General features: G+C 43.6%; 1 protein-coding gene across 6 annotated transcripts in view; it reads left to right on the top strand.

Annotated features, from left to right (window-relative positions):
• LOC137369448 (paralemmin-1-like) overlaps positions 1-18,910 on the top strand; it is a 492,534-nt gene that overhangs the window by 231,684 nt on the left and 241,940 nt on the right. For 5 of the 6 annotated variants that reach the window (XR_010974948.1, XM_068030674.1, XM_068030675.1 and 2 more), the window contains one exon: positions 9,699-9,720. Coding sequence is in view for 5 of the 6 variants with exons in the window: in XM_068030674.1 (XP_067886775.1) it covers positions 9,699-9,720 (22 nt within the window). In the remaining variant the exon portion in view is untranslated. Of the gene's footprint in view, positions 1-9,698; positions 9,721-14,252; positions 14,485-18,910 lie in introns of those variants that run through there. The other variant, XM_068030677.1, reaches the window with a different exon arrangement.

Raw genomic sequence — 18,910 nt, 5'->3', positions numbered from 1 at the left:
GGAAATCATGGGGATGTAGAAGAGGTCAGAAATGGAGGAACCCCAAGATCTCGGAGGCTTGTAGGGTTGGAGGAAGTTACAAGCATGGGAAGGGGTGAGGCCATTCATAACAGAATATCGCCCATTGTCAAGTTTACCCTTATAATCGTCACTCCCGAAGTTTTCTTCCTTTTGTCCTCATGAAGGTATTGACGTCTGCTGGATGGATGAGTTCCTGGAAGTTTCATCACATGACATCCCTCCTCCAGTTGACCCACCCCCACGTTCCCACCATTGCCATTTGGAAAGTGAACAGACTCTTACCCAATTGGATGACTTGACCCATTTGGATCCCATTTCCAATCTCCAATATTTCTATCACTAATACACAAAAGTCTTCAAAGAACATGAAAAAAAACATTTTTTTTTATTGCTCCATTGATTTTGGTCTCAGGTTTTGCTCGAAGCAGGCAATTAATCTTTCATTCCTGGAGACTCCAGGACAATCCTGGAGAGTTGGCAACACTAAATCATGTGAAGATCAGCAGATCTTTGGTACCACTCTGAAGCAACCATTCCACACACGTAAGGCTGGACAGTGAGTGCCAGTGGGCAGATCAACCATGTGAGATCACAACAGAGTCTGCCCGATTTTCCTTCCTATTAACTTAATGATAGAAAAATGTGGCAAACTGCATTAAAGCCATATGTTCCTCCTCACCTGATGTTCCTTTCTGCACTGTAACCAGGAGATGCCTCATGCTCAAAATGTCTTGGAAAATGCACAGAAGAGGTTTTACCAGAATGGTACTGGGTATGCGACAGGTAACTCACCTTCTGACTTCCCAAGCCGGTGCACCATCTACAAGGCACAAGTCAAGAGTGTGATGGAATATTCTCCACTTGCCTGGATGAATGCAGCTCCAACAACACTCAAGAAGCTCGACACCATCCAGGACAAAGTAGCCTGCTTGATTGGCACCCCATCTACAAACATTCACTCCCTCCACCACTGACGCATAGTGGCAGCAGTGTGTACCATCTACAAGATGCACTGCAGCAATGCACCAAGGCTCCTTGGACAGCACCTTCCAAACCCGCAATCTCTATACCACCTAGAAGGACAAGGGCAGCAGATGCATGGGAACACCACCACCTGCAAGTTCCCCTCCAAGTCACACACCATCCTGACTTGGAACTATATCGCCATTCCTTCACTGCCGCTGGGTCAAAACCTGGAACTCCCTTCCTAATAGCACTGTGGGTGTACCTATCCCACATGGACTGCAGCAGTTCAAGAAGGCTATCACCTTCTCAAGGGCAATTAGGGATGGACAATAAATGCTGGCCTGGCCAGCGATGCCCACATCCCAGAAACGAATAGAAAAAAAAGTGCTTTGGAACAACCTGAGGTTGTGAATGGGTGCTATATAAATACTGTAGTATAAGGATGTAAAGGGTTAATACCAAAGCCAGAGAGACAGACCCTCCCACTGTATGAGCAATGATGTAATAGTCACATGAGATAGGCTTGAGGAGAAGAAGAAGGTATAGCAGCACAAAGGATGCTAGCTTCAGTGGCTTGTGGAGAATGTGTATAGTAATTGTAAATAATAGAGAGTTGTTAGTTAACCTTTACCGGACTCAAAGACTTTCTCACGAATACCCTACAACGCGACTAATATAAACCCTACAATGCAACATGGTAGTGATGGCGTAAGTGACTAAGAGAATTTGTAGATCTCCTTATATTAAAAAGAAACACCAGAGGAACAACAAGGAAATTTAAAGAGAAATACTGGCCCAGAACAGTAAGAAAACTACTTACCTACAGAAGAGGCTGTGTGGAGCTCCCCAGCTGTGGTGAGTCAGAGCACTGAAATATAGGCTGCACCACAAAACAGAAGTGGTCACCTGCAAATAGAATCCAGCAATCTGGTCAGTTAAAAGCCCTTTGAAAATCTTAAAGGAACTTTTTTAAGGCATCATGCTCGAAGAGAAGAAAAAGGTGAAAAACCCAATCCTTCACTTCGGGAATGCAAGGGCGAAGAGCGGGAGACCCCAAAAAAGTGCGCAAACTGACAAAAAGCAAGGGAAACCCCTGAACACAGCAGAGACATCTCCATTAAGGCAAGCAAGCCTGAAAAAAACCAAAGTGAATTTCTCAGGCAAAGCTGAAAACCCTGAAAAAGCGTATTAAAACAGCAAGGAACACTCGTGAACAGCTGTGACACCTCCATTAAAGCAAGGAGGCCAGAAATAAAGTTTCTTCAAGGGGAACATCAAAAAATTCTATTAAATAAAGTAATAAGGATCCAAAATTGGGAATGCTAGAGACTTTCCAAATTCAGGATGGACCTCATCAAGATTCACAACTGGGTATTAGGGAGAAAAAGGTTCCTAAGGTTTAGAATCGCTTCACAACTCCATACAAAATCCGAAGTGGAACAAGTGAACACCCTTCTATATTCAATATGAGCAATTGCAGATGACGTAATTGTTCGACAACGGATCAATGAGGCTACTGATAAATTCAAGAAGGTACTCCATGCCTTGGATAAATATTTTAATCTCCATACCAATAAAATCTTGGAAAGAGCCAAATTTAATAAACGGGCGTAGATGATTGTTGAATCTGTAGACTCCTATATTAATGACCTGTATAGATTGGCAGAAGGTTGCAAATACAGGGAATTAAAGGCAGAACTAATCAAAGACAGGATAGTCGTTGGCATTGCGGATGAATCCTTGTCAGACCTGTTGTAATCCAGTGAAGACCATACACTGGAAAAGGCTATTCAAATTGTTAGACAGGCTGAAGTTCGTAAACAGAATAGGGAAATCCTACAAGCTGAAGACAAGCCGTGGACGAGAAGGAGTCCAATTCTCATCCAACTGGTTAAGCCAAAGCCGGGGAAACACTTTGAGGAACAGAAAAAAACATACAAGTGAAGAGGCGCATGACACGGAAAAACCTTGCCAATGTTGTGGAGCCAAGAAGACCCACAAACGAGAGGAGTGCCCAGCAAGTAAAGCTGAGTGTTTTAAGTGTGGAAAAACTGGAGACTATGGGAAGATGTGCCATGGCAACATTTCTTCACTTAAAGGTATAAAGCACAAGATCTTCACTCAAAGAGCAGTGAATCAAGTACAGCAATACCCACAAGAGAAAGAACCAGGAGATTTCTTGGGAGAAATCAGTAATCCAGACCAAGATTTCTGGACAGCAGACATCTACGTGAGTGGACACCTCACTAATTTTAAGTTTGACATAAGGGCTAGTGTCACTGCATTGTCTGACCAAGAGCCTTGGGTGAAGAGACATTACCTGCAACTGACAGATATACAGTTGCATGGTCCAGCTGGAACACAACTGCAAGTAAAAGGCAAACTCCAAGCATAGAGGCAGACAACTGGTAGAGACCTTATATGTCCTACACAATCAAGAATTTTCTTTACTGAGCAGGAATGCATGATTGGAACTGCAGTTGATTAAAAAGGTAGCCAAAGTCAAGCAAACAAATGTAACCAATTCCTTATTATCACCAGCAGAGACCATTACTATGGGAAGGAAGTTAAGAACACAGCTTCCAGTATTGCCTCAACAATTAACGCCTGGCTTGAAGACTCAAGACTATGAGAAAGTTCAAGAAAGAGAAAACTCCTGCAGAAGGCAACAAACTAGAATTACAATAGGAGATTTTGAGTGGGAAGCTTACCCAAATTAAACAATGGTCAAAAAGTTTGGATACATGACCTGGAATGACAAAGCACAGTAATCCATAAACATGCAAAAGGGGTTTCGATTCTTGGGACACTGGCATCAGTCCTGGCATCAGTTGGGATGGGCTTCACTTGAACCAGTGTCCTGGCCAATCTCATAACTAGGGCTGTGGAACGGGCTTTAAACTAACGAGGGGAGGGGGAGGAGGGTTTGAGAAATCCAAAGAGAGAGGTCAGGGCATCAGAGTAGGATAGTGTTGTGGGCAACTCCCAACAGAATGGGACAGGAAGGGACAGAGAGTTTAACAAAAATTGTACATTGGCAAATAACATCATTGCAGGCAATAGAGGTAAAAAAATGAAATTGAAGTTCCTTTATTTGAATGCACAAAGCATCTGTAATAAGATAGATGAACTAGTGGCACTAATAAAGGTAAATGATGTAGATCTAATTGTCATTACCGAGACATGGTTACAAGGAGATCAAGGTTAGGAAATGAATATTCCAGGGTACACAATATTTCGGACAGACAGACAGACTGGCAAAGGAGGAGGGGTAGCCCTGATAGTAAAGGATGGCATAAGGACATTAATCAGAAGGAATCTGATCTCAAAAGGTCATGAAATGGAATCAGTTTGGGTGGAAATTAGGAATAGCAAAAATCAGAAAACACTGGTGGGAGTAGTTTACAGGCCCCCTAATAGTATTTATATTATTGGACAGAACATTAAATGGGAAATTACTGGAGCATGTAAAAAAGTTAATGTATTAATTGTGGTGGACTTTAATCTGCATATAGACTGGGAAAATCAAATTGGCAGCAGTAGTCTAGAAGATGAATTTGTGGAATGCTTTCTTGGAGCAATACATTGTAGAATCAACGAGGGATAAAGCTATCTTAGATTTTGTGTTGTGTAATGAAGCAGGGTTAATAAGCAATGTCACAGTAAAAGATCTGCTGGGAAATAGTGATCATAATACCATTGTATTTCATGTTAAGTTTGAAAGTTAGCACATTTCAATCACAAACAAGAATCTTAAACTTAAACAAAGCTAAATGCAAAGGTATGAGGGGAGAACTGGCTTAAGTTAATTGGGTAAATAGACTGGAAGGTATGGGGGTAAATGAACAGTGGGAAACATTTAAAGAAACAATTCAAAGGATTCAACAAAAGTCCATTCTGTTCAAAAATAAAAACTCGTCCAGAAAGACCAATCCATGGCTCACTCAGGAAGTTAACGAGAGTATTAGACTAAAAGAAGAGACTTACAATGTTGCAGAAAGTAGTAGCAAGTCTGAGGATTGGGAGTGTTTTAGAAACCAGCAAAGGGCCACCAAAAAGTTGATAAAAAGGGGAAAAAATAGAATATGGGAGTAAACTAGCCTGCAATATAAAAACAGATTGTAAGAGTTTTTATAAGTACATAAAAAGGAAGAGAGTAGCTAAGGTAGATGTTGGTCCCTTAGAGGCAGAGACAGGAGAAATCATCATGGGGAATGAGAAAATGGCGGAGGCATTGAACAAATATTTTGTGTCTGTCTTCACAATAGAAGATACAAGTTCCATACCAGAAATAGGCAGTAACCTAGGGGCTGTAAAAAGTGCGGAAATTAAAAATATTGATATCAGTCAAGAAAAAGTATTGGGGAAACTTGAGGGACTAAAATCTGATGTCCCCGGAACCAGATGGCCTACACCCTAGGGTTCTAAAAGAGATAGCTGCAGAGATAGTCGATGCGCTGGCTATGATTTTCCAGAATTCCTTAAATTCAAGAATTTAAGATTGGATTGGAAGTTGGCAAATGTTACACCGCTTTTCAAGAAAGGAGGTAGAGAGAAAGAAGTCATAACAATGCACTTGGAAAAGCATAGTATGATTACAACAAGTCAGCATGATTTTACTAAAGGGAGATCCTGTTTGACAAATTTATTAGAGTTTTTTGAGGATGTAACTGGTAGGGTAGACAAAGGGGAATCAGTAGATGTAATATACCTGGATTTTCAAAAGGCATTCGATGAGGTGCCACATAAAAGATTAATAGACAAGATAAGGGCTCATGGTGTTGAGGGTAAAATATTAGCGTGGATAGAGGATTGGTTAACAGACAGGAAGCAGAGAGTGGGCATAAATGGGGCATTTTCAAGTTGGCAGGCAGTGAATAGTGGGGTGCCACAAGGATCAGTGCTGGGGCCTCAGCTATTTACACTCCATATTAATGACTTGGATGAAGAGACAGAGAGTAATGTATCTAAGTTTGCTGATGATACAAAGCTTGGTGGAAAGGTAAGCTGCGGGTAGGACGTAGAGAGGCTGCAAAGAGATATAGATACATACAAGATTCTGAAAGGGCTTGATAGGGTAGAAGCTGAGAGATTGTTCCCGCTGGTCAGGGAATCTAGAACACAGGGACACAGTCTCAGGATAAGGGGTCAATCATTCAGGACTGAGATGAGGAGAAATTACTTCACTCAAAGGGTTGTGAATCTTTGGAATTCTCTACCCCAGAGAGTTGTGGATGCTCCATCATTGAATACATTTAAGGCTGGGATAGATAGATTTTTGGTCTCGCAGGGAATCAAGGGATATGGGGTGTGGGCAGGAAAGTAGAATTGAAGCCCAAGATCAGCCATGATCGTATTGAATGGTGGAGCAGGCTCGATGGGCCACATGGTCTACTTCTGCTCCTATTCCTTGTGTTCTTGTATTAAGACTATCGGCGATCGTATGTTATATGAACAAATGAAGAGAACATACGAAGGAATCGGAGGAATATCATTCCTATTCCACAAAAACAACAGCCAATAATCCATCTGCAAGGTCCAGATGAAGAGGAACAAACCCAAACCAAACGGAATACAACAACCCATAGAAATGAAAAACCAAGTCAGCAACCCAGACTTCCTACGAAGACTACTGAATATCCCAAACAGATTATAACCTGATCAAGGAGAGTTGTCAAACTTCCGATGAGACTAAATCTGTAAAGTCAGAGACTTGGGCAGAGAGAGAGTAGTAGGGAAGTCATAAATGTATATGTGTTTCAAAAAGTGTTGGATAAAGACTTGAGGGGAGATGTAGTACATGTGATGATGTAACAGTCACATGAGATAGGATTGAGAAGAAGAAGATATAGCAGCATGAAGGATGCTAGCTTATGCGGCTTGCTGAGAGTGTGCACAGTAACTGTAAATAATAAAGAGTTGTTAGTTAACCTTTACCGGATTCTAAGACTTTCTCTAGAATGCCCTACAGTGCTACTAATACAAACCCAACAATGCAACAAATACAAGTCTTTCTTTCTTTATATAAAAAGAATTTCTAATTTCTGTCCCTCTTCCAATCCCCGTAAATGTACTGACTCATCAGAGTGTGCAGTTCCACAGACATCAGCAAGTGATCAGTACCAAAATCTACTTTGAGACTCCGAGTAGACAGGAGTTCTGGTGTCAAGCTTGTTTGCCCTTACACATTAACAGACAAGCTCAAACCCAGTCAGTCAAGAGGAAAGAAAGAATTTGCATTTTTATCGCGCTTTTCAAAAACTCAGGACATCCCAAAGCTCCTTACAGCTCATTAAGTTATTTTTAAAGTGTGGTTATAATGTTATAAAGCAGCAGCCAATTTGTGCAGAGCAAGGTCCCACTTACAGCCATGAGATAAATAACTAGATAATCTGTTTTTAGTGATATTGATTGAGGAGTAGCTATTGGCCAGGACACCGGGGAGAACTCCCCCACTCTTCTTTCATTCTTTAGATGCACCTTCACACATCTAACTACCATAGCACATAAAGGAGATTTTCCTTTCAGGAAGGATCTTCCCAGCGGTCAGCCATGATTCACAACTTCCAAGCAATTGTGCACAATTATGTTCGCGTGTGCACTGTTGCCACAGTTGCTGTGGAACCTGCTCTGTAGTTTTGAAGAGACAGATCAGTAGCCAATGAGAGTACTTTTTTCTACTTGAAGGTGACATTAGTACAGCCTATGGTTGCCACCTTCAGTTGGATGTATTCTTGGAGATTTTATCAGATGACCTCCTGCCTCCAGTTCCCCTCCCTCACACTACTGCCATTGGCCACCCTTCACATCCATCCTTGTTGTGGCCTGCCTTCCTGTACCAATGGGATAATGAACAGGCTGTTCATTACTCAATTAGATGATTCTTGACTGTCGGGCAAACTGATGTTTTAATTAATAAACCTGATTGTACAAAGAAAATGAAAACACAAGCATTTTTAAAGCCATGGGTTTTGTTTGCAGCAGTTTCCTAGAGATGAATCTTTAATTCTTGGAGACTCCAGGACAAGCCTGGAGGGTTGGCAACCTCATACAAGTGTCTACTTTGTCAGCTGTTGAGATGGGGACAAACTAATTATTCTATAGCACAGACTAAATGAATGATCACATATGTCGCTATCTCTGTAACCTCCTCCAGCCCCACAACACTCCAACATCCCTGCGCTCCTCCAATTCTGGCCTCTAGTGCATTCCTGATTTTCCTCGCTCCACCATTGGCAGCTATCCTCCAATAGCTAGGTCCTAAGCTCCAGAATGCCATCCCTAAACCTCTCCCCCTCTCCGACTCTCTTTGTCCTCCTTTAAGCCAGTACCTTAAAACCTCGCTCTTTAACCAAGCTTTTGGTAAGCTGTCCTAATATCTCCTTATGCGGCTTGGCGTCATATTTTATTTGATATGCTCCTCTGAAGCGCTTTGGATAGTTTTACTGCATGAAAGGTGCTGTATAAATGCAGTTGTTGTTGTGTTTCTGTAGGGATCATAACATATTTTGATCAGCCTCATGTCACACTTTGCATTTGATTTAATCATTCCAATAAATATACTCTGCTGGGCTTGAGCATTGAATTATATGAATATAGGAACAGGAGGAGGCCATTCAGCCCCTCGAGCCCATTCCACCATTCAATTAGATCATGAATGATCTGTATCTCAACACCATCTACCTGCCTTGGTTCCATAACTCATACTATCCTTGCCTAATAAATATCTATCAATCTTAATTTTAAAATTGTCAATTGATCCCCAGTCTTTCAGGGAGAGAATTCCAGATTTCCACTACTCTTTGTGTGAAGAAGTGCCTCCTGACATCACCCCTGAATGGCCTAGCTCTAATTTTAAGGTTATGCCCCCTTGTTCTGGGCTCCCCCAACAGAGGAAATGGTTTCCTTTTATCTACCCTATCAGCTCCTTTGATCATCTTAAACATCTCAATTGGATTGGTCCCTTAATCTTTTATGTTCAAGGAATACAAGCCTAGTCCATGCAACCTGCCCTCATAAATTAACCCATTTAGCCCCGGTACTATTCTGTGCTGCACCCCCTCTGAGGCCAATGTATCCTTCCTGCGGCGCAGTGTCCAAAACTGAATGCAGTACTCCAGATGGGGTTTGTACAGCGGTAGCATAACTTCCACCCCTTTTGTATTGCAGCCATTGTGTTTAAGGAGCCTGTTAATAACTATTGGCGTGGCATTGTTGTAGCAGAGAATGTCCCTGGAGTTCAAGGATGACCTTTCGTCCTCACCAAGTGGGCCCCACCAAACACAATTATGTTGCTCCCCTATAGGAATGAAACCAACTGTATGACATTTCTTTAAAAACTACACGCTACACAAATTTGTGTTAAGTGTCAATTGATGGATTGAGGCCATCATTTCAGAGTTGGTACATTCCTGTTTATCTTTTTTTTAATTGTTCAATTTCTACGCTCCCTTTTGAAAGCAGCAGAGTGCTTGTCATTCATAGAGATAATATGCAATCATGTGACTTTTACGCACTGATGCTCGACTGGTTAGGTCTGTATAAAGAGTCATATTACCGTGCTTTATAATAATAATTGCGATGGAAACCTGGAAGTTCAATCTCAGCATTCACACAGATATTAATCTTATAGCCAGGGTCTGTGCCTTATATCATTGTGTCCTATCTGCATTATTATCTTAATTATGCATCTGTTTTCTTTTTCTTCACAGGGTCTCTCCAATCCTGATGGAGGTAAGTATGCATTTCATACAGGGTTTAGGATAGGCTGGTTACCAGGGGCTGCATGGTTGTCTGTGGCATAGTTGGGGACTGCAGTTGTATGCGCCACCTTCACTGAGAGAGCACTATTGTACAGCACTGCTCTTAAAGGGAAATGGTCTGCGTCAAACAGACCAGCTGATTAACCCTTCAAATTGTGCATTTGTGTATCAAAATCAAGAATACCACAAGATTGCTCCAAATTACAGGAATAATCTTTAATCTATTTGTAATGTTTTAATATTACAGTATAATCAGAGGCTTGTGAATCTTTGGAATTCTGTACCCTAGGTGCTGTGGATGCTCAGTGGTTGAGTCTTTTGAAGACTATGATTAATAGATTTTGGGCACTATGGAAATCAAGGGATATGAGGATAGGTTGGGAAAATGTAGTGAGGTAGAAGATCAGCCATGATCTTATTGAATGGTGGAGCAAGCTTGAAGGGCTGAATGGTCTACATCTGCTCCTATTTCTTATGTTCTTACAATATATTGTCATCATTCCATCGCTGGTGGCAGGGCATTCAGTCACCTCAACACTCTGGGTTTCTCCTGGCTATTGCGCCTTGTCTTCAAAAGTCTCGTCATAGACTCACCTAATTGGTTTTGTCACCTACCCTCGTCTTTCTTTTCTAGTTCCAGCATTGCTTCCTCTGTAATATGTGCGACATATCAACTTTCAAACAGTATTTCCTGAACAGTTGCTTTTGTGTTGCTGTGGAATTTGCCCTGTACTATAAACTGGGTGGATTCGAGCAGAACCAGTCCATTAAAGTAAATGTTAAAATAAGAGACAACAAAGATCATTCATGCTTTTGTTAGCCCCAGACTATTACAATGCTTCCACCCTCTGTAAACTTCAGTTCATCCAGAACTCTGCTGCCTGTATCCGATCTCCCATTGCCCCGTGCTCGCAGACCTACATTGGCTCCCAGTCCAGCAACACCTGGATTTTAAAATTCTTACCCTTGTTTTCAAATCCCTGCACAACCTCGCCCCTCCCTCTCTGTGTAACGTCCTCCAGCCCTACAACCCTCGGAGATCTCTGCGCACTGCAAATTCTAGCCTCTTGCACATCCCCAATTTCCTTCGCTCCATCATTGACGGTCGTGCCTTCAGCTGCCTAGACCCTAAAATCTGTAATTTGTTACTTAAATCTCTCTGCCTCTCTACCTTTCTCTTCTCCTATAATATGCTCCTTAAAACCTACCTCTTTGACCAAACTGTTCTCCAAATATCTCCTTATGTGGCTCGCTGTCAAATTTTATTGGAAAATCACTCCTCATGGGCCAAATGGCCTTATTCTGTGTTGTGACCATTCTTTGATTCTATGAGTTGTCTTAGGAAATTATATTATGTTAAAGTCACTATAAATTTGCATGTTGTTGTTTGTGGGACCTGGCAATGCATACATATGGTGCTGCATTTGTAAAGAACGCTCAGCACCAACTTCTCAAGGGCAACTAGGAATCCACTAGAAATGCTGGTCTTGCTAGAGATGCCCATATCACAAGAATAAAGATCTGTTTCCGTAATCACAGGCAGAATTTGAAATAAAGGGATAACATTGTAAAAACAATACATATATATATATAAATCACAGTTCTTTAGAGCATGGTGGTTTAAGCACATGGGAGCACAGAGCTATCAGGAACGTGTGAATCTCATTTTTATAATTGCTTGTTTTTATACTCATGCTATTTTAATGCTCAACAGATCTGAAGAGGCAATCTCAATCAAAGAGCCCTTTTAAAGGGTTCAAGCAGTTCAAAGAAACTGCAATTACATCCATTACGGTCTATTGCTGTTGATATTATGTGTGTTAGCATTTAAAGGAGAGATGGTCCTTCAAGTGTAGCACCCTTACCCTTCAATATGTGGGTTATGTGGCTCATTTTGGTTTTCTAACAGATGTGTGCAAAAAATGCTTTCCAATTGATTTAGAAATAGCTAACCAATTTGTGTAGCAATAATACTGAGTATTGGACACTACAGCCAATGTCTCCAAGCTTTTTGTCTGTAGATAACATGTGGGCATACCACGCCACCTCAGGGCCACATATCAGGTTTAATTCCAACTTCTTGTCCGTTTGTATATATCCCGAGTTGCTGATACTCCTCTTAGCTACTGGTTTAGTGTTTATTCACAAATAGGAAAGCAATGTTAGGTCTTTGCAAACCAGTAGATCCACAAAGTTCAAATAGCACAAACCAGCAAATGACAAGTGCAGTTACCTGTGGTTTAGCAGGTCGTGTTCTTGCCTCTAAGTCAGAAGGTTGTGGGTTCACTCCCACTCCAGAGATTGTGTGCAAAATGTGTACTGTCCTCCCCAGTGCACCACTGAAGGAGTCCTGCATTGTTGCAGGTGTTGTTTTTTGGATGAGACATATAAATGTAAGTCTGTCTTTCTGGCTCTTGTGATGGAGCCCAAAACTATGACTCCAATCTCCCAGAACACCTCCAATCTCCCATGAAATTGCAATCAGTGGTCTTCCGCATTCAATGAGTCTAGGTGCCTGCACCCACGCCATGCCAGTACCACTTGTGTTTCTGACAAATTTAGCCCTATCTCCCAACAAGTGTTTTCACTTGATATTTAGCTACAATCCTAACATGCCCGGGTACCAAAGAGAGAACCCACTTCAGATGGTTTCAACAGCTGCTGCTATCCTATTCCTTCAAAAGCTGCAGAATAACTCGACATAAGATGGGGACAACAATCAGCCAGCAGCAAGCAGAGGGCTGGATTTTGTGGAGCCAGTGGGGCTCCTGGCACCGGGCTGAATAATCAGGGAAAACACCGCCTCGACCTTTTCGAGCTGCGCTCCCCCCCACACATCGGCACTATCCTCCGTTGTTCCAGAACCTAAGTGTCCAGCATCAGGATCCCTGTCCCTTTAAAGACCGGGATCCCACCTCCAAGAGCTGCTGGCCAATCACAATCACTTGGAGTGGTGGCCACTGCCTGTACTGCAGAGGCCTTTGACCCAGGCCCAGCGCTGGAACCCTGGACTTCAGATAAGTGGTGCAGAGTCATGGAAGACAGTCTGGGAGGCCCCGGAAGGTGGGGTAGGAGGGTGAGTGTGAAGTGCAGGGGGAGGGCGGTCCAGGGAGGCAGAGGTTTTGCTGGCAGGTGTCCTCTGTGGGCCACAGATTACCCACGGAGGAGGGACCCCATCCCCTTGTATTGCAAGTCGACCTCCCCGCGCAGCGGAGGCGCCCCCAACACTTGCTAAATCTCAGAGGCGGTGGGAAGAGGCCCTTAAGTGGCTGTTAATAAGCCACTTAAGGGCCTTAACTGGCCTCTGGGCAGGAAGGCCGTCACAATTCAAGGGGCCTCTGCACCTCCAAGCCCACCTCAGGGCCGAATAAAATCCAGCCCAGTGAGTTCCTATACGAAAATACTTGTCTGTAGATGTCCATTGAGAACAGAATCAGCCACGGCTGTGTTTCTGTGACCGGTTGAATACCCTTCGCTCTGTGCTCCTCTAACTCTGGCGTCTTGCACATAACTGATTGGCTGCACTGTTGGCAGCCATGCCTTTAGCTGCCTAGGCCCCAAGCTCTGGAATTCCCTCCCTAAACCTCTCTGCCTTTCTCCTCCTTTAACACGCTCCTTAAAGCCTACCTCTTTGACCAAGCTTTTGTCCTAATATCACCTTATACGGCTCAGTGTCAAATTTTGTCTGACGTTCCTGCGAAGTGCCTCAGGGAAGTTTTACTCTGTTAAAGGCACTACACAAATTGTTGTTGTTGTTGTCATTGACAACACTTGCTGTCTAGGCTCACACGTACCAAGTGGGAACTTGGACCAGATAGGAGATGGTTGTTGGTGCCGTTAGACCTTCTCTCCACAGGCATTAGCACCTTGGGAAAGGCATTCAGAGCATTGGTGAGGAGATCATGCCACTGTATTCAAAGGGGAGCCAGACATTGCTGCATTGTGCTCTCAAAAAACAGAGCAGGAAACACAAGCATTCCACAGCTCTAAAAATAATTAATAGTTTTGGAATGATGTCAAAACCAATTATTTTCTGGCACAATAGCAGCTGTATCACATTGGGGAGAAATGGTTTTGCATTAAGTTGATTTGCAGTAAAGCTAACAGTGAGCAGCAAGTCAGGTGACAAAAAGTAGGTACATGATTATCGTTGCAAATATTTTGGAGAAGTAAATAGAAACTATTGAGAAACAAGATAAATTATAAAAAGGAGTAACTCGCACCTCCTTCGGTGGTGGTATGGGTGATTTGCACTTTGATACCACAATGCATTCTCCCTCACCAAATGTTGCTGTAATCAATGATCTGTGATGTGGGTGTGTCACGGAGTCCTATTCAAAATCTCGAAACACTGATTGAATTAAATTTTCAGCGGCTTGTAGGCGAGCCTCAATATTTCCTGCCTCAGCTACTCTGCTTAACGCCAATCATGAGATTGCGATTCTGCTCATTGTTCCCTCTGATCCAGCTGTTCAGTGCAAAAAGCCTGGTGCTGGTGCTGCTTTTTATTGTTCTGGTTTAATACACCATTCCCGGGAACTCTGCTGTATCAGCAGCGAGTCTCGTAGTGCTGCCAGTCATTTTGTTTTCCCATTTCCCACACCCACCCCCCCACCCCCCCCACAACCAACAGATGCAATGAATTACGGTCTTTCTCGGATACCCGACCTTCCGACTCTCTGCTCACAAAGGATGGAGGCGATGAAAGGGCAGGAAGGCACAGAGAAGGTGCCGGGTAAGTGACAGAGGAGTGTCAGTATAAATTAAATGGTACAATTTTAAAGGGGGTGCTGGAGCAGAAAGACTTGGAGCTGTATGTACAGAAATCTTTGAAGGTGGCAGGACAAGTTGAGAAGGCAGTTAACAAGGTATACAGGTTCCTCAGCTTTATTAATAGAGGCATTGAGTACAAAAGCAAGGAAGTTGTGCTAAACCTTTATAAAACAATGGCTAGGCCTCAGCTGGAGCATGGTGTCCAATTCTGGGCACCACACTTTAGGAAGAATGTCAAGGCCTTGGAGAGGATGCAGAGGTGATTTACTAGAATGGTACCAGGGATGAGGGACTACAGTTATGTGGAGAGACTAGAGAAACTGGGATTGTTGTCCTTAGAGCAAAGAAGGTTAAATGGAGATTTAATCGAGGTGTTCAAGGTTAGGAAGTGTTTTGATAGAAGGAGACATTGTTTCCAGTGGCAGGAGGGTCGGTAACCAGAGAACTCAAATTTAAGGTAATTGGCAAAAGAACCAGAGGCAAGATGAGGAAAGTTTTTTTTTACGCAGCAAGTAGTTTTGATCTGGAACGCACAGCCTGAAAGGGCGGTGGAAGCAGATTTAATAGTAACTTTCAAAAGGGAATTGGATAAATTCTTGAAAAGGAGAAATTTGCAAGGCCGTGGGGGAAGAGTAGGGGGAGTGGGACTAATGGATAGTGCCTTTAAAGAGCTGGCAGAGGAACAAAGGGCTGAATGGCCTTCTTCTGCACTGTAAGCTTCTTATTCCATGATAAAACAGCACTGAATGAATTATAAGCCTTGCAATGTCCTGATGGACCAGGATACAAGCAGTTGTTTTGTCCACTGCTCCAACTCTCTCCACTCTTCGAATTGTCCACGTGTGAGCCTAAGACAGTGAGTTAGGCAAGAGCATCAATCTTGGCCTAACTCTCTGTTCTCTCTGGAAGAAGACCTTGTTTATTAACCTGGAACGATGTTTGCCCCTCTTTTGGTCAAGGGGTGCTGTGACCAATTTTAGTTTGCCCGCAATTGCACTGCAGCTAAGGTTAGCCAACTGACCACACACTGGGCCTGTGGTTCTCTGATCTGCAGTGTAAAAGATGAAAGAAAGACTTGCATTTATATAGTGCCTTTCATGACCTCAGGATCTTCCAAGGCACTTTACAGCCAATTACATACTTTTGAAGTGCTGTCACTGTTGTAATGTAGGAAACACAGCAACCAATTTGCATGCAGCAAACGCCCACAAAGAGTAATGTGATCATGACCAGATGATCTGTTTTCGTGATGTTGATCAAGGGATAAATATTGGACACCGGGGAGAAGTCCCCTGATGATCTTTAAAATAGCACCGTGGGATCTTTTACATCCACCTGAGGGGCCTCAGTTTGCCATATCACCCAAAAGACAGCACCTCCAACAGTGCAGCACTCCCTCAGTACTGCACTGGAGTATCAGCTTTGATTTTTGTGCTCAAATTGAACCTACAACTTTCTGATTCAGAGGCAGGAGTGCTACCTACTGAGCCACAGCTGGCACTGATATATGTTGAAATTTTAATTATTTTATTTTAAAAGAATACTCTGCTGCTGAGCAAATGCCCTGAATGGGCCTTACTGCCTTCCTGGGGTTTCATACATTTGGTCGCAACCAGACTTAACTTATCTGCCTGAAAACTGTACATTGAAGAGAAGGTAGAGTTTTTCAGGGTCATTGATGTATAAAATTTAGGCACTGAAAAGACCCCACGTCCCTTTAATGTTCTAACTATCTCCACCTAACATTCAAACAGCCTTTTGTTTTAAAACCTGCCTCTCGACTCCTTTGCTTGACAGACTATTCCAGGCATTTATCAACCTTTGTGTGAAGTTCATTTTAATCTAAATTAGAATGAGAGATGGGGGGAGGCTCGTGTGGAGCAGAAACGCCAGCATAGACCAGTTCGGGCAAACACCCTGTTCCTGTGCTGTAGACTCAACATTAAAATCCTTTTCACTTGTTTATACTTGGGACCTCTGATCCTGGTAGTGTGCCTGATTTAAAAGTAATGTTCAGGATTTATATGATTTAGATGTCCTAACATGCTATATTGCTATTTTTTATTAAGCCATTAGTTCTAATATACTGTCATTCAACAAACCTTCCCTCTAGACTGCAGAGACAATTTTTTAATCTTTCTTCAAAGTAATTAATCTAACACTTCATATCATTCTTGCTACTTTTCTCTGCATCCTCAGTCTTTTAAATTAAATAATTGCAGAGTCTGCTGCCGAGGCTAACATAAAAAAGACTTATATTTATATAACACCTTTCACAAGCTCAGGACATCCCAAAAATACTTTACTTTGAAGTGTACTCACTGTTGTAATGTAGGAAACAGAGCAGTCAATTGGTGCACAGCAAGCTCCCACAGGCAGCAATGTAACAATCACCATGTAACTATTTTGGTTTTGGTGGAGGGCTAAATATTGTCTCGGGCTTTGAAGAGAACACCCCATGGGATCTTTTACATTCATCTGAGGGGGCGGAAGTGGTCTCAATTTAGCATCTCAGCTGAAAGCTGACACCTCCAACAGCACAGCACTGCACTGCAAGTGTCAGCCTAGATTTTATGATTAAGTCTCTGGAAAAGGATTCGAACCCATAACCTTCATAACTCAGAGATGAGAATGCTATCCATTGAGCCAGAGGCCAGGATTTTGTGAGGCCCCCTGAGGCAGGGTTGGAGGATGGCGGGGGGGGCGGGGCGGTGCACGGACTATCACAGGGGGTGGCAGGGTGGAGGGCCCATCACCTCCCCTTTGTCCAGCGATCTTCCTGAGATGGGATAGGCCGATGACGGCCTTCCTGCCCAGAGGCTAATTGAGGCCCTTAAGTGGCCAATTAAGGGCCTCCTCCCACTTCTACTGGGATCTCACCATCTTTGGGTGGTGGTGGTGGCCTCCGACAAGTGAGGAGGTCACCTTGGAAAATGAGGTGACCACCTTGGGGGTTGGTGGGGGGGGGGCTGGTGTCCCTCCTTCATAGGCCATTTGTGGCACAAGCAAGACCTCCACCAGGAACAACTTTACCCCCCGGGACCCCCCTCCTCCTGGACTGCACGATATCCCCCCACCCCCCCACTCGCCAGGGACATCCGGACTGGTCCCGGCGACCCCGCCTCACCTACCTCTGTTCTGGGGTTCCAGCACTGGGCCTGGGTCTGAGGCCTCTGCAGTACCAGCAGCAGCCACCGCTCCTGATGGAACTGCCGATACTGCTGATCTGCCAGACCTCTGCTTGGTCGGCAGCTCGGAGACGGGATCCCCATCCCTTTAAAGTCTTTAAAGGGACGGGGATTCGGCCTCCTGAACTGTGATTTAAAAAGACCGGAGGATCGCTCCGCGGTGGCAGTGGCGGGTGGGGCACGAAAAGGCAGAGGCGGAGTTCCCCCCACCTTTTCGGCCTGACACCGGAGGCCCTGCCTCCAGCACAAAATCCATCCCACTGTCCAACCTACGTGTTCTTTAATTAATGCTGTTATCAGATTTCATAAAATTCTGATCAAAAATTTAATGCCCCATTAATCTCAGCCATGCACCGAAGAAATGTAAAAGCTGTTCTCAATGGTTGGATAGATTAAAGCGCCACATGGTGTAGCAGCGAAGTATACAGGGTGAAGACTCCAGCTTGAGTTGTGGTTATGGGCTGAGACATCAATTGTTGGCCTCCATATTCTACCCTCCCTAAACTTCATCTAATCAAAAACCCTGCTGTCCATGTCCTAACTCACACCAAGTCCCGTTCAGCCATCACTCCTGTGCTTGCTGACCTACATTGGTTCCTGGCCCGGCAATGCCTCAATTTTAAAATCCTCATCCTCGTATTCAAATCCCTCCGTGGCCTTGCCCTTCACTATCTCTCCAACCTCCTCCAGCCCTACAACCCTCTGAGATAGCCGCGCTCCTCCAATTCTGGTCTCTTATGCATCCCCAATTTTCTTCATTCCACCATTGGCGGCCCTGCCTTCAGCTGCCCAGGCCCTAAGCTCTGGAATTTCTTCCCGAATTCTCTCCACCTCTCTGCCTCTCCCTCTTCCTTTATGATGCTCCTTAAAACCCACCTCTTGGACCAAGCTTTTGGTTACTTGTCCTGTTAGAACCTTACATGGCTCGGTGGGCAAGTTTGTTTGATAAAGTTCATGTGAAGCGCCCTGGGATGTTTTAGTACATTAAAGGCGCTATATAAATGCAAGTTGTTGTGTTTGTCACACTTATCAGTCAAGTAGGTGGTAGGGCTGCTGCCTTCTCAGCACACCTGAAGATTGTAAAATTAGACTGGGTTGGTACACTGATAACCAACTGTTGATCCATGCTGAAAAAATGTATGGATGCCTGAATGAGGGCAGTATCTTGCTAGCCATGATTCCCTACACAGTTAAATGTCT

Source organism: Heterodontus francisci, chromosome 4 (assembly GCF_036365525.1).
Source record: "Heterodontus francisci isolate sHetFra1 chromosome 4, sHetFra1.hap1, whole genome shotgun sequence".
NCBI classification, from domain to species: domain Eukaryota; kingdom Metazoa; phylum Chordata; class Chondrichthyes; order Heterodontiformes; family Heterodontidae; genus Heterodontus; species Heterodontus francisci.
This window is presented reverse-complemented; position numbering and strand designations above follow the sequence as displayed.